The sequence below is a fragment of the Oncorhynchus nerka genome, linkage group LG13, assembly GCF_034236695.1.
Source record: "Oncorhynchus nerka isolate Pitt River linkage group LG13, Oner_Uvic_2.0, whole genome shotgun sequence".
NCBI lineage: Eukaryota > Metazoa > Chordata > Actinopteri > Salmoniformes > Salmonidae > Oncorhynchus > Oncorhynchus nerka.
The window spans coordinates 80,823,055-80,849,734 of record NC_088408.1 but is presented as its reverse complement, the minus strand read 5'-3'; the positions used below and the strand labels follow the sequence as shown (position 1 = coordinate 80,849,734).

Here is a 26,680-nt window from a genome sequence, read left to right as displayed (position 1 = left end):
AAAGATATATTTACTGACCCCTAGTGGGCTGGAATGGATATGAATAGCGTTACCTGTTGATTTCGTAAATTCATGGATGAATCTCAATTTCATCCTCCTCGTGTCCTCTCATCGCCTCCTTCTCAAAATCCATCGGATGATAAAGCCAGAGGTCCCGCTGCTCTGACCATCTTCTCCAATGGGTTTTGAGCAATAGGCGAGAAGAGAGAATAGGACTGGAGAGTATACAATACAATTTTTCCCCATGTCTTTATAAACAAAAACATATCTAACCAAGATGCATTAAAAAATAATATATATTATATATATGTCGGCAAACATTAAGAATATTATTTTCCCTAAGTATCAGAACCAGAACTGGACTTTACTGTACCTGACACTCATATGATCAAGTAAAGGTTAACTAACAAATAACAGATCAAACCAAACTGGATTGAAATCAACTTAATATTTAATGACTGGTACATTTTCACCTTGGAACTTTTCACTTTACATTTTAATATGAAATAATACATTAAAAAAAATATATCACACATCAGCATTTAGATAACAGCTACTGATCATAAAAATAATTACACCTGTAAAGACGTATTTTGTACACATATTTCAAATACAATTTTGGGGATAAGTGGAATGTTTAGTGCCTTTTAGTTGGGCTTCAGTTTGCAACATCAAGCAACAAGTTTATTCCATGATGCGTATATCATATCCTTGCTTGGTATTAGTGGCATTTATAGCTTTCAGTATAATGTTGGGAATTAAATTGTTTAAGTATTTATTATTATTTTTCTGCTGTCTATGACTTGAATAGTTTGTTTAAATGGAACAAGACTTCTGCCAAAAAGAGCACATTTTTATACCTGCATAATTCTACATATACTGCACCCGTGCTCGCATTAATGTACATACCTGTGACCTTCACCTGACTATTAAAAACAAATAAATATGACAAGACCACTATGACGATGCTTCAATGCAACATTGGTTAATATGCATACGTGTCGTAAGGGGTGCATAATTCAGTTGGAGTGCTGTTGATTCTATTTCCTTTTGCATTGTTATGGATTGTTTCATGATCATTTATGAGTTGGAGAGAAACAATATTGCAAAAAAACACAGAATTAGAATTACTTCTAAATCCTATGCGCAAAAACAAGTAATGTTTTAACAAATTGTTTGATAGTATAGATAGAAGCGTTTGGGCACAAAGACGTGATGAGAGGGACTGAACCATACATTTAGGAAATGTGAGTGAGTGTGTTTGCCTCTGTGTATGTGGCTAGAAATGGAGTGGTTTGTGTCAGAAGCATTTTACATGTCCCCTCAAGTTTCAGCTTTCTCTTTCTGCTCTTTCTTCTTGCTCTTCTTTAGAAATGAGGGGGCCTTGAACTTCTTTTTCTTCTTAGAGGGGGACTTGGAGGGGGATCCCTCGGGGGTGTTGCTGGGCAGTTTAGCGGGTGGCACAGCTGGGGGTGTAGAAGTGTCATTGGTAGACAAAGCCTTCATCCCTTTCTCCAGCTCCTCCGTGGTCTGCTTCTCCTCCTCTCCTTTCCCGTTCTGCACTGCCGTGGAGGCTGTCTTAGTCTCATCTTGTTGGATAATTGGCGTAAAAAAAAAAAGAAAAAAAAGAAATGCAATCAGATTAAATGGCTTTGTTTGTGTTATCTGCATGGAACAGTACACAGCAGCCATGTCATGTCATTGCAGTTGTGTCCAACAATGCTTGGCTATTGAGAGTGCAACAACTTCTTACAGTTTGTTTCTCAGTACTTAGTATTGAAACAATATCTCAGTACCAGAGGGGAGCCCTATGAGTCAGTGTAGATAGAGGAACATAGACAAACACGAACACAGAGACCGAATGAGAAGGGGTACATACAGTAGGTGTGGAGACAGATGGCCGTCACAAGACAGCGCTGAAATGTGGCACATTTACAAAAACAACAACAACAACCACCACCAAACCTCACATCATCAGAACTGAAATCCCATGTTACTCAGACATTGAAATTCTTATACAATATTGTTCTAATTGAGATCCATGCACATCCCTCCATGCATTGATATCAATGTATGTTTAATGCAAAAGTCCAAGTTACACATCTCAATTTAGGATTTAAATATTTTAGATCACCTATACTGTTTCCCACATTCAGTGACTGTCAGCGCAAGAGGCATTGTCAATGAGCAGTTGAAGAGGCACATAGTGGAGGCAACAGTACAGGGTCACGCATATTGTCATGTAGGAATTTGAGCAGTCCTTCTCTCCTGTATGCAAAGCAAGCAGAGAGAGCTGAGTGTGTTCAGCACTCCCTGCCGAGTCTCACCTGAGGGAGGAGGATTGTAGGGGTGAGAGTTGTTGGTGGGGGAGGTAGCTGGGGGAGAGTCCTTCTCGTTCTCCACCTCATCCCCTACTCATGCACAGACAGACAGACAGACAGACAGACAGACAGACAGACAGACAGACAGACAGACAGACAGACAGACAGACAGACAGACAGACAGACAGACAGACAGACAGACAGACAGACAGACAGACAGACAGACAGACAGACAGACAGACAGACAGACAGACAGACAGACAGACAGACAGACACACACACACACACACACACACACACACACACACACACACACACACACACACACACACACACACAGGACAACATAGAGAGACAGCCAGTGTAGGGTGAGGAGTACATAGAGCTAATTCTAGTTAGCAATGTGCAAGAGTTGTGAGGCAGAGTTAGGAATGAATTAGTAATAGGTGAAAGAAAGACACATTAACTGTACAGTCTGAGGTTACAGTGCTGTAAGTATAGCGAGCAAGAGAGATAGGAGCAGGTGTAAGTAATTAAGGCAACATTTGGAGAGAGGGATAGTGTAAGCCACATACAAAGTGTAAGTGAGGGATAGCTTTTGGTACAGATGTAGGATCTTAATTTGATCACTCTTTTGTTGCTGAGAATTTTCCTGCACCGTGAGCTTGTGAGCTTCGTGATTTACATAAATTCACTGAAAACCCACACTAACACAGTTACATTAACAGTATTGCACATTTCATGTAGCTTACTTTTAGCCAGGTAATAACCTAACCACTGATTAGCAACTATTATGCTGTCACAATATAGTTCAAATTAAGATCTCTATCTGTAGCAGTGCACTTACCATCTGTGTGACCTTCTGCTTTCCTCTGCACCTCCTTGCGGTACTCCTCCAGCTCCTTGTCTGTCAGCTGGTTAAATGGGTTGGGGGTCTCCGGCTCAAGTTTTGCAAGTTCTGCCGGGTCTGGAGACTAGGATGAAAAGGAAAAGGAAAGGATATTATCATTTTTGTGGTTTTGTTAATCATTGTCGACCCAAGGGGTTTCCCCATCTCATTTCAGTTTTGACACCCAAATAATGACTACCCAGAAAAGATGTAGGTTGCTAAGTCTTCCAAGTCTTCTTTGTGTTTGCTCCCAAGAGAGCTCATTGGTTTAATTGTCTTCATGGTTCATGTCTTCTCAGACCATCTTATTTATTTGCTTACCTTGTGGACTGAGAGCACACAGTTTTACATGTGCAGTTTTTTCTGTACCTGAGGAAGAGTAGCAGGGTGGAAGGTGAGGGGTTGAATGAATTAATTAATGAATGATACAATGAGAAGCAGGGAAGTGGGATGAATAGTGGGGATGGTTAGGCGGCCAAAGCAGCTTCTGCAGCTGGGATAGGAATTCGATTTAACCAGGACAACAGGTTAAACACCACATCTCTTGCGACAAGACCACAGCGCCTCAGTTTTTATTACATTTTGTTATAATATTTAATTTGAATGGGTTTGGAAGCAAATGTAAACAACCACACACATACAGTTGAATTCGGAAGTTCACATACACCTTAGCCAAATACATTTAAACTCCGTTTTTCACAATTCCTGACATTTAATCCTCGTAAAAATTGTCTTGGGTCAGTTAGGATCACCACTTTATTTTAAAAATGTGAAATGTCAGAAAAATAGTAGAGATAATTATTCATTTCAGCTTTTAATTATTTCATCACATTCCCAGTGGGTCAGAAGTTTACATACACTCAATTAGTATTTGGGAGCATTGCCTTTCAATTGTTTAACTTGGGTCAAACGTTTCGGGTAGCCTTCTACAAGCTTCCCACAATATGTTGGGTGAGTTTTGGCAATTCCTCCTGACAGAGCTGGTGTAACTGAGTCAGGTTTGTAGGCCTCCTTGCTCCCACACGCTTTTTCAGTTCTGCCCACACATTTTCTATAGGGTTGAGGTCAGGGCTTTGTGATGGCCACTCCAATATCTTGACTTTGTTGTCCTTAAGCCATTTTGTAACAACTTTGGAAGTATGCTTGGGGTCATTGTTAATTTGGAAGACCCATTTGCGACCAAGCTTTAACTTCCTGACTGATGTCTTGAGACCTCCAGGTATTCCTCTTTACCTAGGATAGCCCTCTCACCCCCTCCCCTGAAAAGATTTAGATGCACTACTGTTCCACTGGAGGTGACTGCACCAATTTGTAAGTCGCTCTGGATAAGAGCGTCTGCTAAATGACTTAAATGTAAATGTAATGTTGTTTCAATATATCCACATCATTTTCCTGCCTCATGAGGCCATCTATTTTGTGAAGTGCACCAGTCCCTCCTGCAGCAAAGCACCCCCACAACATGATGCTGCCACCCCTTTGCTTCACGGTTGGGATGGTGTTCTTCGGCTTGCAAGCCTCCCCTTTTTCCTCCAAACATAACGATGGTCATTATGGCCAAACAATTCTATTTTTGCTTCATCAGACCAGAGGACATTTCTCCAAAAAGTATGATCTTTGTCCCCATGTGCAGTTGAAAACTGTAGTCTGGCTTTACTATGGCGGTTTTGGAGCAGTGGCTTCTTCCTTGCTGAGCGGCCTTTCAGGTTATGTCGATATAGGACTCGTTTTACTGTGGATATAGATACTTTTGTACCTGTTTCCTCCAGCATCTTCACAAGGTCCTTTGCTGTTGTTCTAGGATTGATTTTCACTTTTCGCACCAAAGTACATTCATCTCTAGGAGACAGAAAGCGTCTCCTTCCTGAGCGGTATGATGGCTACATGGTTCCATAGTGTTTATACTTACATACGATTGTTTGTACAGATGAACGTGGTACCTTCAGGCGTTTGGAAATTGCTCCCAAGGATGAACCAGACTTGTGGAGTTCTACAGTTTTTTTTCTGGGGTCTTGGCTGATTTCTTTTGATTTTCCCATTATGTCAAGCAAAGAGGCACTGAGTTTGAAGGTAGTCCTTGAAATACATCCACAGGTACACATCCAATTGACTCAAATTATGTAAATCAGAATCTTCTAAAGCGATGATATAATTTTCTGGAATTTTCCAAGCTGTTTAAAGGCACAGTCAATTTAGTGTATATAAACATCTGACCCACTGGAATTATGATACAGTGGATTAAAAGTGAAATGATCTGTCTGTAAACAATTGTTGGAAAAATTACTTGTGTCATGCACAAAGTAGATGTCCTAACCGAGTACCCAAAACTTTAGTTTGTTGACAATACATTTGCGGAGTGGTTGAAAAATGAGTTTTAATGACTCCAACCTAAGTGTATGTAAACTTACGACTTCAACTGTACATCTACACATATACAGTACATACTGTACATATACACACAGCAACAGCACAGCCTCCATAGAATTCATAACATAACAATAATAATAATAATAATAATGTAGAGCTCTCTTTACTTGCACACAATATACTGTAGCTTGGTTGCCGGGCCCTGCCCCCAAGGGTCCACCACCCTGAAGGCCCCAACCCAACATAGGGCCTCAGTTTAACGTGAAAGACAGAAATACCGTACATCAAATCAAAACGGAAAAAACAAGCATTTACACATTCACCTGCACTAGCCATTAGCCACAGCACTGTAGGCCTAGTACTTGATCCTTACCGGTGGACTATCATCCGTTATGACACCGGCTAGTACTTGGGACTGGGGTCCTGCTGTTTTCATGTCCTGCCGGTTCTGCTGCCTGATCTGGAGATAAACAACAACATCAACAAACAACAACATCAACAACAACCCAAAAGGCTGAAAACCCAAAACCAAACCATGCGATCCCTGTGGTATATCCATACTGTGACATCGTGGCTTACTGAGAGCATTAGGGCAGAAGTACCTTATTTCGTGTTTCCAGCACCTCTTGAGGGTTGGTAAAAAGAGGAACAAACTGATTTGAGTTCTCAATCTTGATGGCTCCACTACCTTGTTGCATCTCCTCTGTCTTCAGCCACTAAGGAAGGGGAGATGACAGTGTTACAGGTCAGGAGTTCTGCAGCATTACCCATCCCATAAACATCCCATAAACATTCCACAAACATCCCATAAACATCCCATAAACATCCCATAAACATACCATAAACATCCGATAAACATACCATAAACATCCCATAAACATACCATAAACATCCCATAAACATCCCATAAACATACCATAAACATACCATAAACATCCCATAAACATACCATAAACATCCCATAAACATCCCATAAACATCCCATAAACATACCATAAACATCCCATAAACATACTATGAACATTGCTTCAAATGCTTTTCCTCCATCAACACATTTGTGCTTTCAATTACAAAAACAAATGGACATTTCTCTTAAAGTTTCTCTTATATGAGAGAGAGAGAATGGCATTTGGCTGGGCAATGTGTCTTTCTTGAAGGACATCCTCCTGATTTTCTATTGTATATAAACAACCTTTGCTGTTTGATTCTGCATTCATTTTTTAATAAAATCATAGCCATCTTTTTAAACCACTATTTTAATACAGTGTTGTTGTTGTCATTTTTTATGCAGTGTTATTATTATCACACGTGTTCTCAGACAGATGGACGGAAACATCACTAGCGTGCCTTTCCTTTCCACCACCAGAGGGCAGACTCAGCACTGCAGTAATCAACACCAGCACTGGGCTTTCCCCTGCAATGCAGAGGACAAGAGAAAGAGAGAGTGGGAGGTACAGGGGAGGAGAGAGAGAAAGGGGGAGAGCTAGTCTTCTCATAGAGTATGCAGGCCATGGAAGAACTGGGACATTTTAAGCTTCCAGGAATTGTTTACAGATCCTTGCAACATGGGCCCATGTATTATCAAGCTGATAAATGAGGCGATGGCAGTGGATGAATGGCACGACAACAGGCCTCAGGATCTAGTCACGGTATCTCTGTGCATTCAAATTGCCATCGATAAAATGCAATTGCATTCATTGTCCGTAGCTTAGGCCTGCCCATACCCTAACCCCACCACCACCATCGGGTACTCTGTTCACAACATTGACATCAGCAAACCCTTCACCCACACGACACCATACATGCTGTCTGCCATCTGGCTGGTGCAGTTGAAACCGGGATTAATCTGTGAAGAGTACACTTCTCCAGCCTGCCAGTGGCCATCGAAGGTGAGGATTTGCACACTGAAATCGGTTACGACACCGAACTACAGTCAGGTCAAGACCCTAGTGAGGACGATGAGCACATGCAGATGCGCTTCCCTGAGACGGTTTGGTTGTGCAAACCCACAGTTTCATCAGCTGTCTAGGTGATTGGTCTGAGACGATCCCGCAGGTGAAGAAGCTGGAATCGGAGGTCCTGGGCTGGCGTGGTTACATGTTGTCTGCGGTTGCGAGGGTGGTTGGATGAACTGCCAAATTCTCTAAAACGACATTGGAGGCGACTTATGATGGAGAAATTAACGTTAAATTCTCTGGCAAAAGCTCTGGTGGGCCTTCCTGCAGTCAGCATGCCAATTGCACGCTCCCTCAAAATTTGAGACATCTGTGGCATTTTGTTGTGTTACAAAACAAAACATTTTAGAGTGGCCTTTTATTGTCCCTAGCACAAGTTGCACCTGTGTAATGATCATGCTGTTTAATCAGCTTCTTGATATGCCACACCTGTCAGGGGGATGGATTATCTTGGCAAAGAAGAAATGCTCACTAAGAGGGACGTAAACTAATTTGTGTACAAAATAAGCTTTTTGTGTGTATGGAAAATGTCTGGGATCTTTCATTTTATTCATACATGTTGTGTTTAAATTTTTGTTCAGTGTAGTATCCATTACCAGTTAGCATAAATGTTGGAATGAACATTGATTTGACAACAGAGATTGAGAATGGGCACAAAGGAGGTAGTGGTACTAGTCTATGTACTACCTTCTAGGCTCCTCCCCAGTCCCCCTCTGAAACTAAGTAAGAAAGAAAGTCTTGTCCGAGCTAGACCGGCCCATAGGGCAGTAGCCTATCTTCTGTTTCTGTATTGAGAGGCAGCTTGATGTGCAAGTACACCCCTGGACAGGCCGCTAGTCCCCCACTCTACTAAGGCCCTCTTTATTGTGATGTGCTGATGTCCGGGGCTGGCCTAGTGCTCAGGTACTTACTGTGGTGTGCTGGTGTCCGGGGCTGGCTTGGTCCTGGTTTACCCTCAGGTAGGAGTTGGGGGTGTTGAGCCAGCGTGTCTTTGCCTGCTGCTGCCGCTGGGCGTAGGGGTGCTGGCGGGGTAACGGGTGCACCCCCTCCTCCTCAAACTGGAAGGAGTGGACCGTGGCGGGTACCTCCACCTCCCTCCGTGTCCGAGAGCGCTCCAGCAGCACGGGGAAGCGGTAGGCGTAGCCGGTACGGTAACCCTGGAGGGTGGGGAGCGGGAGGTTTATGTGTAATGTCCCCTGTCATGTCCAGTACTGTGTGTCTGACTGATGTATTGTCAATGTCCAATACTGATGTATTGTCAATGTCCACATCCTGAAGTTTAAAGTACGTTAGACCTGTGTCTGGACCACTGTTATTTTCTGCATTTTCTAAGTACTGTTTATGGTGGATGTTAATTCATTAAGGTAGGGGGTGAGAATATCTATTTTAGTGCACGTCCTAAAGAACATTATACCTGCCCTATTCATAATGACTGTCCCCATTACACTACTTTGAGAATGCTTGCAGCATTGTACATTGTTCTGTGTTGTGATCTCACCAGGTTGTCCAGGGTCCTCATGAGAGCCTCAAACTCGTGCTCCCCGAGTCGACTCTTGGTCAGGGGGCCGAAAGTAGACCCGGCCCAGCCCACGGTGCCTGCAGCGATGGGTTTGTGGATGGAGCGGTCCAGCATGATCAGGTTCTGCTCCCCTCCAGCGCTGCACAATGCTGACACCTGTCAGCACATCACAAGATTGCAGCAGTGTGTTATGCCTTGGGTTTGACACGCGGTACAGTTACAGTACTGCACATACGACAGTCAAAGTACAAGGGTACTAAGGCAAGGACAAGCATTCAGGCGTGAAACTGCCAAAGCTGTTCATGCAAATGCTATAACTCTGTCTCTTATAGATACACACAAAGTCAACGAGCTAACAATTCTGGCAGTTCTCCCTCCTTCCCTCCTCCCTCCCTCCCTCCCTCCCTCCCTCCCCTCGCTCTTTAGCTCTCTTTGTTTCTCTCTCTTGTGCACACACAGTCACTGAGCTATGAGTCTGGGAGTTCTCTCACTCAATGGGGCAGTCAGAGTTGTGCCCCAAGCCTTTGGCAGGATGGAGCAGGCTGGATGGATGTCAGTATGTGAGTCTCTGTACCTGGATCTGACAGGCAGCCTGGATGTGGTAGATGGTGTAGAAAGCCTCTTCCACTGACTCCCCCAGGGCCACGATACCATGGTTTCGAAGCACCAGCACCTAGGAATAAAGATAGACAACAGCAAGTGAAAAAACACTTACAGTGCAACCCTCTAGTAACCTCAGAGTACATACAGTCAAGGTCAAAAGTTTTGAGAATGACACAAATATTAATTTTCACAAAGTCTGCTGCCTCAGTTTGTATGATGGCAATTTGCATATACTCCAGAATGTTATGAAGAGTCATCAGATGAATTGCAATTAATTGTCAACCATGGTTATCTGCAAGGAAACACGTGCCGTCATCATTGCTTTGCACAAAAAGGGTTTTACAGGCAAGGATATTGCTGCCAGTAAGATTGCACCTAAATCAACCATTTATCGGATCAGCAAGAACTTCAAGGAGAGCGGTTCAATTGTCGTGAAGAAGGCTTCAGGGCGCCCAAGAAAGTCCAGCAAGCACCAGGACCGTCTCCTAAAGTTGATTCAGCTGCGGGATCGGGGCACCACCAGTACAGAGCATGCTCAGGAATGGCAGCAGGCAAGTGTGAGTGCATCTGCACACACAGTGAGGCAAAGACTTTTGGAGGATGGCCTGGTGTCAAGAAGGGCAGCAAACACTTCTCTCCAGGAAAAACATCAGGGACGGACTGATATTCTGCAAAAGGTACAGGGATTGGACAGCTGAGGACTGGGGTAAAGTCATTTTCTCTGATGAATCTCCTTTCCGATTGTTTGGGGCACCCGGAAAAAAGCTTGTCCGGAGAAGACAAGGTGAGCGCTACCATCAGTCCTGTGTCATGCCAACAGTAAAGCATCCTGAGACCATTCATGTGTGGGGTTGCTTCTCAGCCAATTGAGTGGGCTCACTCACAATTTTGCCTAAGAATACAGCCATGAATAAAGAATGGTACCAACACATCCTCCGAGAGTAACTTCTCCCAACGATCCAGGAAGAGTTTGGTGACAAACAATGCCTTTTCCAGCATGATGGAGCACCTTGCCATAAGTAATTGGCCTGGGGAACAAAACATCAATATTTTGGGTCCATAGCCAGGAAACTCCCCAGACCTTAATCCCATTGAGAACTTGTGGTCAATCCTCAAGAGGCGGGTGGACAAACAAAAACCCACAAATTCTGACAAACTCCAAGCATTGATTATGCAAGAATGGGCTGCCATCAGTCAGGATGTGGCCCAGAAGTTAATTGACAGCATGCCAGGGCAGATAGCAGAGGTCTTGAAAAAGAAGGGTCAACACTGCAAATATTGACTCTTTGCATCAACTTCATGTAATTGTCAATAAAAGCCTTTGGCACTAAGTGTCTTATGAAATGCTTGTAATTATAATTCAGTATTCCATAGTAACATCTGACAAAAATATCTAAAGACACTGAAGCAGCAAACTTTGTGGAAATTAATATTTGTGTCATTCTCAAAACTTTTGGCCACGACTGTACACTGTTATTTTTCTTCGACCCTGTCATCACAATTCTTATGTTTTCACAAAAAATATAGTAAATTGAGCTTGTGTTTTCCCTATTATTGGAGATATTTGTCTCAAGAAGCAAATGAGCAGTATCATAACTAAATCACAAGCATGTCACATTAACCCCTTGTTCTGCTGTAATGTCCTCACCTTACAGGTGGGCCCCAGGCTCTTCTGGAGCCCCACTCTGTCCTCCTCGTCCTCCATCAGCCTGTTGTAGTCGTAGTACGCTACCTCACCCACCAGCAAAGCCTCATGGGACAGCGGCAGGAGGCCACACTTCATGGCTGACACCTGCACATACAGACAACTAACTGTAAGTCACATTCTGTTGGATTTAGCAGGGTTTTTCAAGTTTTGTCATCGGCGCCTAATCTTATATTGTTATCTAATAAATTGTTATATTATACCTATTATTATTGTACCTTTTAGTCGTTTATCCAGAGCGACTTACAGTAGTGAGTGGATACATTTTTCGTACTTGTCCCCCGTGGAAATCGAACCCACAACCCTTGTGTTGCAAGCTCCATGCTCTACCTACTGAGCCACACCTCCAAATCTCAAGTGCAGGAGTACTACTACTGTGTGAGTCCTAGGACTCCACTCCATTAGAAAAAAACATTCTAAACTAATTACAAATGTGCAACAATGATTGTTGTGAGTGTGCCATGTTTGTCACTCTGTCTGTGTGCCCTGTCCCTCTGGCAGTGCCCCAGCCCCGTGTGTGTGTGTGTGTGTGTGTGTGTGTGTGTGTGTGTGTGTGTGTGTGTGTGTGTGTGTGTGTGTGTGTGTGTGTGACTCACAGCGGTAGTGGCGGGGGTGTGGAGGTGCAGCAGACAGCGTACGTCTGGCCGGGTGGAGTAAATGGCTGAGTGAAGGCTGAAGGAACCCAGGTCTACCCCCAGGGGGGTGCTGCCCCTCTCCACCACCTCCCCCAGGATGTTCACCTTCACCTGGGAGGAGACAACAACGCATCAACACCACCAGCAGCAGCACTGAGATCAGTTCTATTTGGCTTTTACACTAGTTTGGATACTTAGTTGTTCCTGACAAAACTGGCACCTGTATATATTTATGTAATGCCTATTACAGTGCATATTACCATTTTTATTATAATGCAAAGCAAACCAAAAAAAGTTGCTTGATGAAGACATTCTGTGACTAAGGTGAGCAAAAGCATTATTTAATAAGTTGACTGAATAATTAGTACTTATCTATGTCAACCAGAAACAAATCAGCTTATGTTGTATCATACAATATCAAATATGGTTCAGGGTTAACAAGCAGCACACTTATCACAGAATATTTGTTTTCCGATGAAGTGGACATCATTAGTTTCCTTTGTGACTGTGGAGCATCGTTAGCACAGTTAGAACAACGAGACAGATATTTCACCAGTGGTATAAATGTGAAGCATCCAGTTGGTTTTTCCACTCACCACCAAATAGGGTTATGAGAGGAAGCCCAGTGGCCGGCAGTGGGAGAAGATGGAGCGAGACAGATTTTGGCAGACATTCTGCTAATTTTCTCATTGAAGAAACATTTGATCTCCATACAATTTCCTGTTTCCAAAACTATCTGTAACAGAGTGGACTGTGTTTTGTAGACTTTACCCTTTGCCAAAGCTTCAAAAAATTGCATTGTTTACAAGGAGTGCAAGGGCAAATTGAGTTATTGCACACACACACTTCACAGAGTAGGTGTTCCCTAATGGAAATATGCAAATAAATGCTTGAAAGCTCCGCCCACCTCCTTGCGTGTTCTGCCCACTATGATTAATTTGCTCCCATTGGAAACGACAGACTCTGGTCTGTCTTGGGTTAGTTATAAAAAATCTTTGACATTAGTAGTGAACTCACCAAGCTAGAGGCAGTGACCTCACCGTAGGCCAAGCCATTGGGCAGAACCAGGAAGTGCTCCTGTTCCTTACTGACACGCAGCTGACAGGAGACAACACACACACAACTATGTCAGATATCAAACTTTACAAACAGAGAGAGGGATAGAGATAAGGAAGGGATGGGTAGAAAAACAAACAGAGAGAGAATGAGGCCAAATGTAAAAATAGAAAGCACAAAGAGAGAGAGAAAGTTAAGTAGTAACAAAAAAGCTGTGATGTTGTCCTTTCAAAATGAGTTCCATAAGTGCATAGTCAAGTATCTGCTTCAAATTTTCAATACCTGCATACAATTTTACCCTCATGGACGTTGTAATGGTAATTATGTTACTAAAACCATTCTCTTTTGATAGTAGTGCTTTTTTGCATTGTCAAAATAGGGTTCTAAAAGAACAATGCAAAATAATGAAAGAAAGACCACAAGAGTGTGTCAGCCAGGCAGGTCCACTCACGGTGAGGCAGGTGTGGCTGAGCTGGGCCCAGCCGTAGAGGTCCAGAAGACGGTGGACACTGGCCAGTTTACAACGCATCAGCCTCTCTCCCTTCACCATGCTTCCGGGCTCCGAGCCATGCAGGTCATTGATGGGCGTCACCATCATCATGCCTACACAGGGAAAGATTGAAAGTAGAGAGGAGTCAATAGCAGATCAGAGAAAATGATCTTGTGTGTTTGTTAATCTTTTGGTCAGGTGATTTACTTGTCTGTGTCTTGGTGTTAGACGTGTATTTGACGTGTATTTGAACCTGTACATCCATGAATATGTTTGTTTATGCGTGTGTGTTTATTTCTGAGTGTGTGTGTGTGTGTATGTGCGTCCGCATGTGTGTGTGTGTACCTACACATTACCTGTACTGGAGGGGGAGGTGGATAAGGCGGCAGGGGAGCCTTGAGAGGCCATGTAGTCAGCTATCTGCCTCAGAGCCCAGAGGTTGGAGCTGCTGCCTCCCTTCTTCATCTGTTCCTGGATCAGAACATCCAGCTCCTCCCGGAAAGACTATATATATATATATACAGTGGGGGAAAAAAGTATTTAGTCAGCCACCAACCAGTTCTCCCACTTAAAAAGATGAGAGAGGCCTGTAATTTTCATCATAGGTACACTTCAACTATGACAGACAAAGAAAAAAGAGAAAAGAGAAAGAGAAAAGCAAATCCAGAAAATCACATTGTAGGATTTTTAATGAATTTATTTGCAAATTGTGGTGGAAAATAAGTATTTGGTCACCTACAAACAAGCAAGATTTCTGGCTCTCACAGACCTGTAACTTCTTCTTTAAGAGGCTCCTCTGTCCTCCACTCGTTACCTGTATTAATGGCACCTGTTTGAACTTGTTATCAGTATAAAAGACCCCTGTCCACAACCCCAAACAGTCACACTCCAAACTCCACTATGGCCAAGACCAAATAGCTGTCAAAGGACACCAGAAACAAAATTGTAGACCTGCACCAGGCTGGGATACTGAATCTGCAATAGGTAAGCAGCTTGGTTTGAAGAAACCAACGGTGGGAGCAATTATTAGGAAATTGAAGACATACAAGACCACTGATAATCTCCCTCGATCTGGGGCTCCATGCAAGATCTCACCCCATGGGGTTAAAATGATCACAAGAACGGTGAGCAAAAATCCCAGAACCACACGGGGGGACCTAGTGAATGACTTACTTGCAGAGAGCTGGGACCAAAGTAACAAAGCCTACCATCAGTAACTCACTACGCCACCAGGGACTCAAATCCTGCAGTGCCAGACATGTCCTCCCTGCTTAAGCCAGTACATGTCCAGGCCCGTCTGAAGTTTGCTAGAGAGCATTTGGATGATCCAGAAGAAGATTGGGAGAATGTCATATGGTCAGATGAAACCAAAATAGAACTTTTTGGTAAAAACTCAACTCGTCGTGTTTGGAGGACAAAGAATGCTGAGTTGCATCCAAAGAACACCATACCTACTGTGAAGCATGGGGGTGGAAACATCATGCTTTGGGGATGTTTTTCTGCAAAGGGACCAGGACGACTGATCCGTGTAAAGGACAGAATGAATGGGGCCATGTATCGTGAGATTTTGAGTGAAAACCTCCTTCCATCAGCAAGGGCATTGAAGATGAAACGTGGCTGGGTCTTTCAGCATGACAATGATCCCAAACACACCGCCCGGGCAACGAAGGAGTGGCTTCGTAAGAAGCATTTCAAGGTCCTGGAGTGGCCTAGCCAGTCTCCAGATCTCAAACCCATAGAACATCTTTGGAGGGAGTCCGTGTTGCCCAGCAACAGCCCCAAAACATCACTGCTTTAGAGGAGATCTGCATGGAGGAATGGGCCAAAATACCAGCAACAGTGTGTGAAAACCTTGTGAAGACTTACAGAAAACATTTGACCTCTGTCATTGCCAACAAAGTATAACAAAGTATTGAGATAAGCTTTTGTCATTGACCAAATAGTTATTTTCCACCATAATTTGTAAATAAATTCATTAAAAATCCTACAGTGTGAGTGATTTTCTGGATTTTTTTCTCTCATTTTGTCTGTCATAGTTGAATTGTACCTATGATGAAAATTACAGGCCTCTCTCATCTTTTTAAGTGGGAGAACTTGCACAATTGGTGGCTGACTAAATACTTTTTTGCCCCACTGTGTATATATATATATATATATATATATACAAACACACACACACACGGACACACACACACACATGGACACACACGGACACACATACACCCAGCACACAGCATGCAGCATGCATACGCACGTACACACACAGGACAAGCTATTAACATGGTAGTTAAAATACACCCACAATTAGCCTGAGAGCTAAAACACTCAGAACGGTGCAAGCTAGTTGCTAGATTATTAGAAACTGGTGTGCTAGATAGGGTTGGAGTGAAAAGCTACAGGATGGTAGCTTTCCAGGAACAGGGTTGGAGAGCCCTAACATAGACTGACCAGGTGAATCCAGGTGAAAGCTATGATCCCTTATTGATGTCACTTATTAAATCCACTTCAATCAGTGTAGATGAAGGGGAGGAGACAGGTTAAAGAAGGATTGTTAAGCCTTGAGAAAAAATGTATTGTGTGTGTGTGCCATTCAGAGGTTGAATGGGCAAGACAAAAGATTTAAGTGTCTTCAACTGGTTATGGTAGTAAGTGCCAGGCACACCGGTTTGTGTCAAGAACTGCAACACTGCTGATACACACAGGTCCCTGTGTGTATCAAGAGGGTCTCTTTTAAGACTCTTGAAAAGTCTACCACACACATACAGTATGTGTATATGCACACACAGAGACACACAGACGTGTGTGCACACTCACACATAGACCCAAGCCAACTGGATGCACACACAAGAACATACACACACACGGCGAGTGTACTCACCGGGCTCTGCAGGAGGCTGGAGACCCGTTTCTTGTGTTGGGGCTCAGAGGAGTCGGGTGTGTAGTGTTGTGGAGACACCAGGGCCTCGGGGACCCTATCACTAGGGGCCCCATCAATGGGGCTCCACTGCACAGGCGTGCCCTTAGGGGTGGGCGAGGTGCTCATCTTCTACTGCTCACAGGGGGGTGCCACAGGACGATGAGTGGGAAGAGCTGGGGAGAGAGGAGAGGGAAAATAAAATGCATTGCCGTTTCAAAGAGATACATTTAGCATTTTGTGAAGAACTTAATTTAATGCAAAATGCAATGCACAATAAATACAGTGCATGCATATACTGTAAAACATTTTAGTTTAATGTTGTCTAACCTGCTGCAGTTACCAATCATTAGCCTTAAAGATGGAGTCTGCAGTAGGGTAAACAGCCTCACTGGCCGCCCCACCACGGTTGTCACTGATTTTGTTGCCGAGCTGAGGAGCGTCGGGCAGCATGGTAAAACAACATTGCTGTACATATTGTGCTCTTCTATCGTGCGTGCAATGATGAGGGGAAAAATGAGGGGAAAAAACTGTGTTCGTTGTTTGTTGTAATTTTGTTGTTTTAATATCACAAACTGATGGCTGTTTCACCATTAAGGATTCCAGCTTTAAACGTCAACATAGACACAAACACAGAAGCCTTCCTCCCAACCCACACTAGGGATGAGCTATTCCACAGAGTAAAGCCTGTGTGTGCCGTAGGCTAGCAAAACCAGTGGGGAGTGGAGAAATGCAGCATTAGCAGTAAGAGCTCAGACAGCAGCATTACAACGCCTGCCAGCAGGAAGTCAACTCAATCATAGATGACCAGTAATTGGAGAACCAGTAAAGAATTACCGGAGGTTTTCAAAAAGAGCCAACCAACCATCACCCAGTAAACACACACACTTACAGGCACGCACACACGCACACACACACACGCACGCACGCACGCACGCACGCACGCACGCACACACACACACACACACACACACACACACACACACACATTTCTGCTGAAAGCAGATTAGACCCTTAACACGCCACACCCTCTCTCCTGTGCTGACACAAATTCAAAACTGAACTGCTCAGATTAGCCACATATAGCTCACAACATCACATAACAATATCACGCCCTGGTAGTGTAAACATCTGAAGAACAGGCAAACATAGTGTCATGACATTGGCCTAGGGGGTAGGTTTATGACAGTCATAAATACCTTTTCCCCCCTTTTTCCTCTCTCTACTCTACTGAGGTTACATTTACATTTGCACCCTTGGTTAACATAGAGATTCTGGGAACATCAGTAGGTGGGGGGAAATGAACTATATTCTGGTAATCCGAACAATTGAACATATGCGGTGGTACTTAATGAATATGATGTCAGTTCGGTTGTCATCTGGGACATTCTCATCAATGATAAGATGACATAAACTCTACAGTGGAAAGTCTACACATCAGAGTTATCGGATTCACATGGAATTGTTGTTCAATTTAAATGTTTGAATATGAAATTATTTGTGATGGGATGAAATGTGATTTTAGCTTCTAAAATGTGAGATGTGGGTTTTCATAAGATAGGGCTGCTCACTCAGTGGCCCGCCCACGTGAAGAGACATAGCTTGTAAACTATGAAACACACCCCATTTCTCCCTTCCTATATAAAGCCTTGATGACAAATGTGAGGACGACGGTCCTATGTCAGAATGGTTCAGATAATAACTACAGAATGAAGCCAACATCAGCTTGAGCTTTGGTTGCGAATGGTATGAACTTTGAACTCTTATTCACTACAGAAGTGATACCTCCTAGCCATTAAGTTAGCAACAGCTGCTGCAAACGAGGGTTAGGAAGGAACAGACAGAGTATCCCGTCTATCACACAACGACGTTACTACAACTTATCCAATTGACCACCAGAGACATTCTTCAAAGGACAGAGGACTCGGTTTGGCAACATGGTCTTCCATCTACCACCAACCTTTTGAAGCGCAGCTCAGAGTAAATATTTATTGCATTTTCCTTTTCCAAATGGGTGGTTATTTAGAATGCATAAGATACTGTATTTACGATAGCACAGCTTCTCCCTGTGTCCCTCAGTCTTCCCGCTCTTTCACACAAACCCAGCCCTTTTCCTTTGTGTAACAAGCTGTCATATCTGTTCTGCCCGCTAGGGACGTTTTCCTTTATGACATAATTTGTAATCAAGTTATGATTTAAATATGTGTATGTGTAAATCTGTGTGATTAGTTAGGTATTTAGTAAATAAATAATTAAACCCAATTTTCTATTGCTGATTCAAATTGTTAGCCAGGGTTCGTGCATATAACCAAGAATTTACAACTTTCAGATGAGACTGAATTAAGGTGACGATTGATATTGACTGCTATTGATGTAAAATATTACTAGGTCTTTAAGAGTTTATTCGGAAGATAACAGCTCGATAAACATTCTTTCATGGTGCCCCGACTCTCTAGTTAATTACATTTACATGATTAGCTCAATCAGGTGATATTAATTACGGATAAATGATTTTATAGAATAGCATGTCATATCAATTAATCCGACATAGCCAAAGACACGACAATAGTGATGAAATATACAATTAGCCTACACCAACTACAGGGACATCAGTGATGGTACATGTATAGTTAACCAAACTAATGTAGGCTATGTTCGTTTACAAATTACAAAAATGTATATTTTGTTTGAACTATCCCTTTAAATATTAAATGGTGAATTTCAGAATGCACTTTGTGTTGGTATGGTTTCCTAAGGTCGTAAACAGTTTTTAACCATAATCTGTAAACATTCAAGTATCTAAATGCCCTCCTAACTCCTCCTCTAATGCATTCACTCTACTCCCAAACACTTACAACCAAGTCACTCCTACCTACCAGGCCTATACTTCTATGAACCACAGTGGAGGACAGATAATAATATGGATAAACTGCTGCCCACCTTTCACTGAAATTATTTTATTCTGTGGTGGTACAAACTGGAATCAGGTCCCTTCCTAGGGTCCTGCCTTTCTAGGGAGTTATTCCAAGCTGCTGTGCATCTACATCTGCATTGCTTGCTCTTTGGGGTTTTAGGACAGGTATCTGTATAAGCACTTTGTGACAACTGCTGATGTAAAAATGGCTTTATAAAATGAATGTGATTGATTGAAATTGTATTGAATGTGCCTTGGTAAACAGACACCAACAACACCAAGCTACTATTTTCTGGTTCTTACATTCACAATATCACAGCAAAAGCACAATTATGTGAACTGTATCACCACATTCAGGTGGATTTGTCACCTGTTTTAATGTAGGCTACTTATTTACTTACCTAAGCTTTACATCCATTCCTATTTCTGTCTTGATATAAACAGTCTCCATTCTGCTGCCTCTGCCCTGGTAGGTCCCAGTTCATGCTGGGATGTGGTTTGGAGTGTCTGCAAACCAAATGGCACCATATTTCCTATATAGTGCACTACACTTGACCAGGGCCCATAAGGCTATACTATATAGGGAAAAGGGTGTCATTTGGCACACAACCTGTGAGTGTGTCAAAACCTTCTGGTTCTTTGTGTGAGAGTCACTGCAAGTGGGCACAGCTGCTGAGAGGAGAGTAGCAGACAGAGAGCAGCTCACTCTCTCTCTCCAGGGAGGGCTATAATGACTAGGACGTCACATAGGTCGGGCTTTAGTAGTCTATACCCATTTCTACCTCCTTCTCCTTCCCCACTATTAGAGCACAACATTGCATTAGTGAAAACCAAGACCGTTCTCAGGGCAGGCCTGGTTGTAGCTAGATATGTTCAAGTCGCGTCCGAAACAATTTTAACATTTTAGCTAACCCTAACCTAATTCTCCTAACCTGCCACGTACATTTTCCTAGCCTGCTGCTTAAGTTTTCCTAACCTGCTATGAAAGTCTCTTCTGCTCGTCAAAACCGGTAGACCTACCCTGAGAGCAGTGAGAGTATCCACTAATTCGATTCTGCTACTAGAGCTGGGCAAGCCTCTTCACCTCAGCTCCAGGAAAACCCAGAGGAAAGAGAGGGGAGCTCTGACAGGCGAACCCTATGCCCTCAGTTCACTCACCTCCCATTGCTGCTGTTTATGATGAGCCTCTCTGCCAGTCCCATTTAGGAGCTGGACATGTGGAAACCACATTAAATGTCCATATGCATTACATGCATTTATCGATCCGAATAAATGCACAAATGTTCCTGGCATGGCAGCCGAGTCTTTCTCCTAACTGAGAGCAGGAGATGCAGTTAGAGGAACTAGGGGGTGAATATGAGTATAATGAGGGCTCCCACATGGCGCAGTGGTCTAAGGCACAGACCCTGGTTCGAATCCTGGCTGTATCACAGCCGGCCGTGATTGGGAGTCCCATAGGGTGGTGCACAATTGTCCAGCGTCGTTAGGGTTTGCCGGGGTAGGCTGTCATTGTAAATAAGAATTTGTTCTTAACTAACTTGCCTATTTAAATAAGGTTAAATAAAAAATAAACACAAGTAATCCCAAATTGATTTCTCTGGCCAGGCTTTCATTAGGTTAATGAGGGAAATTGCAGTTAATGGGCATAAACTAATTATGTGGAAAAAGTCAGCATCGATTCTGTCTTGCTTACCCATGTTAACCCACTTTTAACTCAGTTGTCACAACTAACTAATTTAAAATAAGCTATATTGGTGAATATTATCTTCGTCATTGGAAATTTAGATCTTAAACACCCTCTCATTTCGAGTTCTAAAAATAGCAGAAAACTCAGTCTTAATATCTTCCTGCATATTTATGGACATAATGAGATAATCTTTAATAAATGAATAGTCCAAATTGCATTATCAGATTTTTTAAATCAAAGTCCCTCTTGGGCAGTAATGGGAGGGCAGTTAACATTTGAAATGAACCCTTGTATAATATCAGCAGTCTCATCTTCTGTGCTCTGGTCCTCATGATTTATTCAGATCATTTAATAGCATGGGTGTGTTGTTAAAGGAACAGACGCACAGGAAAGACAAAGAGACACATTCATTTGTGATTGGACTGATAATACATTATGTAACATGATCGTGACCAGGTAAATGTTTTCATGTTCTGCTGTATAAGCTGCATTCAATAACCTTTCATTGGATAGAATCTGTCCAACCACCACCATTTAGACACACAAAACATGCCCCAGGATTAGAACAGGCCTATTCTGAAAGGATGCTATGGTTTTCATTTATAGTTATCGACAATGACGTCAATAAACTGAACATAATCAATTATGGGTGGGCAGACTTCTGATCCTTTGACTGTCATTCATTATCTAGGTGAGAACAACACATCGTATGAAGGAAGAAATGAATGAAATACGAAATTGTAATCTTCACAACAATAGAAACATCTATGAGAAATAGATAAGCAGCTTGAAAGTTCCACTGATTAACTGTGATCTTGAGAATGCATTTTCATCATGGCATTTTCTCTCCAGACAGCAATGTATCCCCTCTCCTCCCCTCCAGCATCCCTCTCACTTCCTCTTCAACCATTAGGTCTCTATACACTATTGATTTTTGACTAACTTCATACAGATCATGTTTATGATAAGTATCAGTATCTGGAACATAAAATATATACCACATCTTACCTTATGTGTAGTTTCTCTGTATGTACCTGTAAAATTGAACAGATTCCATCTAGTAGCTAAACGTTTCTGTTTTTATTGAATAACAAAAAATATATAATTCTGCCACTTATTTTCCTTCAAAATGTGTTTGCCTAATGATAGCCAGTATACACTTACGTGTATCTACAGTTGAAGTCTGAAGTTTGCATACACCTTAGCCAAATACATTTAAACTCTGTTTTTCACAATTCTTGACATTTAATCCTAGTAAAAATTCCCTGTCTTAGGTCAGGTAGGATCACCACTTTATTTTAAGAATGTGAAATGTCAGAATAATAGTAGAGAGAATGATTTATTTCACCTTTTATTTATTTCATCACATTCCCAGTGGGTCAGAAGTTTACATATACTCAATTGGTATTTGGTAGTATTGCCTTTAAATTGTTTAACTTAGGTCAAACGTTTCGGGTAGCCTTCCACAAGCTTCCCACAATAAATTGAGTAAATTTTGGCCCATTCCTCCTGTCAGAGCTGGTGTAACTGAGTCAGGTGTGTAGGCCTCCTTGCTCCCACACGCTTTTTCAGTTCTGCCCACACATTTTCTATAAGATTGAGGTCAGGGCTTTGTGATGGCCACTCCAATACCTTGACTTCATTGTCCTTAAGCCATTTTGCAACAACTTTGGAAGTATGCTTGGGGTCATTGTCCATTTGGAAGACCCATTTGTGACCAAGCTTTAACTTCCTGACTGATGTCTTGAGATGTTGCTTCAATATGTCCACATAATTTTCCTACCTCATGATGCCATCTATTTTGTGAAGTGCACCAGTCCCTCCTGCAGCAAAGCACCCCCACAACATGATGCTGCCACCCCCATACTTCACGTTTGGGATGGTGTTCTTTGGCTTGCAAGCCACAACCTTTTTCCTCCAAACATAACGATGGTCATTGTGGCCAAACAGTTCTATTTTTGCATCATCAGACCAGAGGGCATTTCCAAAAAGTACGATCTTTGTCCCTGTGCGCACTTGCAAACCGTAGTCTGGCTTTTTTTATGCCGGTTTTGGAGCAGTGGCTCTTCCTTGTTGAGAGGCCTTTTAGGTTATGTCGATATAGGACTCGTTTTACTGTGGATATAGATACTTTTCTACTGGTTTCCTCCAGCATCTTCACAAGGTCCTTTGCTGTTGTTCTGGGATTGATTTGCACTTTTCGCACCAAAGTACGTTCATCTCTAGGAGAAAGAAGGTGTCTCCTTCCTGAGCGGTATGACGGCTGTGTGGTCCCATGGTGTTTATACATGCATACTATTTTTTGTACAGATGAACGTGGTACCTTCAGGCGTTTGGAAATTGCTGAGGACTTGGCTGATTTCTTTTGATTTTCCCATGATGTCAAGCAAAGAGGCACTGAGTTTAACAATACATTCCTGGTACAGCTCCAATTGACTCAAATGATGTCAAATACTCAATTATCAGAAGCTTCTAAAGCCATGACATAATTTTCTGGAATTTTCCAAGCTGTTTAAAGGCACAGTCAACTTAGTGTATGTGAACTTCTGACCCACTGGAATTGTGATACCGTGAATTATAAGTCAAATAATCTGTCTGTAAACAATTGTTGGAAAAATGACTTGTGTCATGCGCAGTAGATTTCCTAACCGACTTGCTAAAACTATAGTTTGATAACAATACATTTTGGGAGTGGTTGAAAAACGAGTTTTAATGACTCCAACCTAAGTGTATGTTAACTTCCGACTTCAACAGTATATATTAAGAAACATCGTTTTTTTTCTGTCAGAAAATAGACATTTCCCTTAAAGGGGGCGTTTTCTCCCAAGTTACCTTAACGATGATGTGATTATAATAGCTGATTCAAGCAGTAGCTAATTATAAGATATACTTGATGAACAAACATGTATGAATCCACTTGACTAGGATGACTAAAGCTTCTGTTCAACACAATTTATCATCCATTCAAAACAATGCTTTTGGGGTGGTGAATTACGATTCAAATGTCTCCTGAAAAAAAATTAGGCCTAGCCTTCCTATTTTGTACAGTTCCTTCATGACAGAATCCCTCATGGTGCCGCCGCCCCATGGCTGCCTAGCAACCAGACGAGCAGCGCTGCAACATCAGCACCAAGGTAGCACCCACTGCGCGACTGGTTTTCAGCCCTGCCTGGCAGCTTGGTTGAAGATGACAAAGGTTAAGACAACGGTATTCTAATATCCCATGACTCTTTGCAACAATGGGACCAGCTATGCTCGTTAGCAATACCGCTGGTCCCAGATTTGTGACGGTCATCATTGTCTCAACCTGTAGAGTTTCGACCTAGCCTGGTAGGCAGATCTAAACGAATGGCTATGCACACGCAATATGCCAAGCTATAGAGCAGGAGCCTGTTATAGTGGTACCCAGACGGTACGTGTGAGGCGGAGGGGGCCACTTCTGTTCATCACGAATCCATTATAGCCTGCATAGACAAACCCCAATCTGCATAATAAAAAGCGAGTAACCAATCACCAAAAATAAAAATAAAGAATGCATCCATGCAAGGCGGTCCTTCTCATGATATAATCCAATTCATGTTATGCGATTTAACGTTTGAAAATAAGAGCACTGTGCCGCGCATATCAGCAAACACAAACAAAACCATGTAATTCGTATAGAGCCAAGAGAAACGTATTTCTTCCATCGAAATAAATACATATGATATAATTCTGATGAATAATGCCTATAAACCGTAAGACTGCCTCCATGTTTTCTGCCGCAAAACAGCTTGCTGGTGATGATTAATTAGCAGGCGAATAAAAATGTATAGGCCGCAAAGTTGTTAGGAAACGGTGAAGCAGCTACCTCCTAGAATTAGTTTATTATAGGGAATTATCAATGTTATTACTTTCCGGTTAGAAACTATTTTATTTTCTACATCTGATACTGGTCATTGTCAGATCAGTGTTCTGGCATGCATCACACTACTAGCAAAGGATCAATGGACTACATTTCAATGGTGTATCGCCTAATGGATGGTCACGAATATGTTGATAGCTTAAATGACAAAAAACGAAATTACATCAAAGTAAAAAAAACAAAAAAAACTTTGATGGCTGGTTCTGTCTGTTCTTACCTCAGTGCATTCTTTGCGGCTTTTCTTTTGTGGATGCGCGTCACACCCGCTGCCGTAGGACTTAAAAACCATACAATATATAATATATAATTAAAATGCAACGCTAATGTTTATAGCCCTAGGTTATTCCGTTATGTCTTCCTATACCGCGGCCGCTTGCTGTATATCCCCGCTGTTTTTCATCGTTGAGCGCGCCTGTACTATCCCATTGCCACGCCTGCCCACACTTCAACACCCTGACCTCTGCAAGGGTCTTCTGCACGATTCCGACACCACCTGCACTGCCCAAAATTCGACAGCAATTCATTTTTCTGTAAGATTTAAATGCACTTAGGCGCATTGTTTTCTTTGTGTGGTAATTTTCCACCTGGAATTGAATGCAAACGTAGTGCACAGCAGCATGGTGTTATTCTTTTATTTTTGTCCTATGACAACCTGGAATTGTAATATTGCAAAAACATTGAAGCTGTGACCACGAATTACAAACTGGCGCCACCTTGTGCTCAAAATAAGGACTCCAAGGAAACAAAATGCCCGGCCTGTGGGCTGGGGTCAATATTCAAGTATGATTAAATGTTAGTTAAATTACATTTAGAAGTGCATTTATTTTACATTGAGTGTTTGTTAGGTAAGTAATGGTATACATGTTTTGCATGGACCTACAGTGCATACAAGTATTCATACTCCTCGACTTACTCCACATTGTTACAGCCTGCATTCAAAATGTATTAATATATTCTCACTCATCTACACACAATACCCCATAATAACAATATGAAAACATGTTTAGAAATGTTTGCAGATGTATTTAAAATGAAATATAGAAATATATAATTTACATAAATATTCAAACCAGAGTCAATACTTTGTAGAAGCAACTTTATTAGTGATTACAGCTGTGAGTCTTTGTGTGTAAGTCTCCAAGAGGTTTGCACACCTGAATTGTACAACATTTTCCTGTTATTTACAAAATTCATGAAGCTCTCAAATTGGTTGATCTGTACTAGACAACCATTTTCAGTTCTTGCCATGGACTTCAGCAGATTTAAGTCAAAACAGTAATTCAGCCACTCAGGAGCATTCACTGTCTTCTTGGTAGAAAGGTGAATTAATCTCCAAGTGTCTGGTGGAAAGCACACTGAACCAGGTTTTCCTCTAGGATTTTGCATGTGCTTAGCTTAATTCTGTATCATTTTTAACCTGAAAAACTTTAGTCCTTAACTTTATCCATAACATGAGTCAGCCACTACTATGCTTGAAAATGGAGAGCGGTACTCAGTAATGTTTTGGATTTGCCCCAAACATAACACTTGTATTCATGACAAAAAGTTAATTGCTTTGCCAATTTTGCCTTATTGCAAACATGCATGTTTTAGAATATTTTATTCTGTACAGGTGTCCTTTTCACTTTGTCAATGATAGTACTGTGGAGTAACTACAATCTTGATCCATCCTCAGTTCTATCACTGCCACTAAACTGCTTTTTAAAGTTACCATTGGCCTTGGAGAA

The 26,680-nt window shown here is 42.2% G+C and overlaps 1 protein-coding gene across 2 annotated transcripts; it reads right to left on the bottom strand.

The window, feature by feature from the left end:
• Window positions 1-433: 433 nt before the first annotated feature.
• Window positions 434-25,549, bottom strand: add2 (adducin 2 (beta)). Of its 2 annotated transcripts, XM_029678475.2 has the most exons (15): window positions 25,171-25,548; window positions 16,416-16,627; window positions 13,894-14,041; window positions 13,499-13,650; window positions 13,009-13,089; window positions 11,953-12,102; window positions 11,300-11,443; window positions 9,623-9,721; window positions 9,028-9,204; window positions 8,441-8,686; window positions 6,177-6,290; window positions 5,948-6,034; window positions 3,169-3,295; window positions 2,328-2,411; window positions 434-1,589 (listed from the first exon to the last, which is right to left on the bottom strand). In XM_029678475.2, exons 2-15 carry the CDS (start codon window positions 16,578-16,580, stop codon window positions 1,324-1,326), a joined length of 2,040 nt encoding a protein of 679 aa, XP_029534335.1. In that variant the 5' UTR covers window positions 16,581-16,627; window positions 25,171-25,548; the 3' UTR covers window positions 434-1,323. The 2 variants fall into 2 exon arrangements, with proteins under 2 accessions (XP_029534335.1, XP_029534338.1); XM_029678478.2 differs by lacking the exon at window positions 2,328-2,411 and having other exon boundaries at window positions 25,171-25,549.
• Window positions 25,550-26,680: the final 1,131 nt, after the last annotated feature.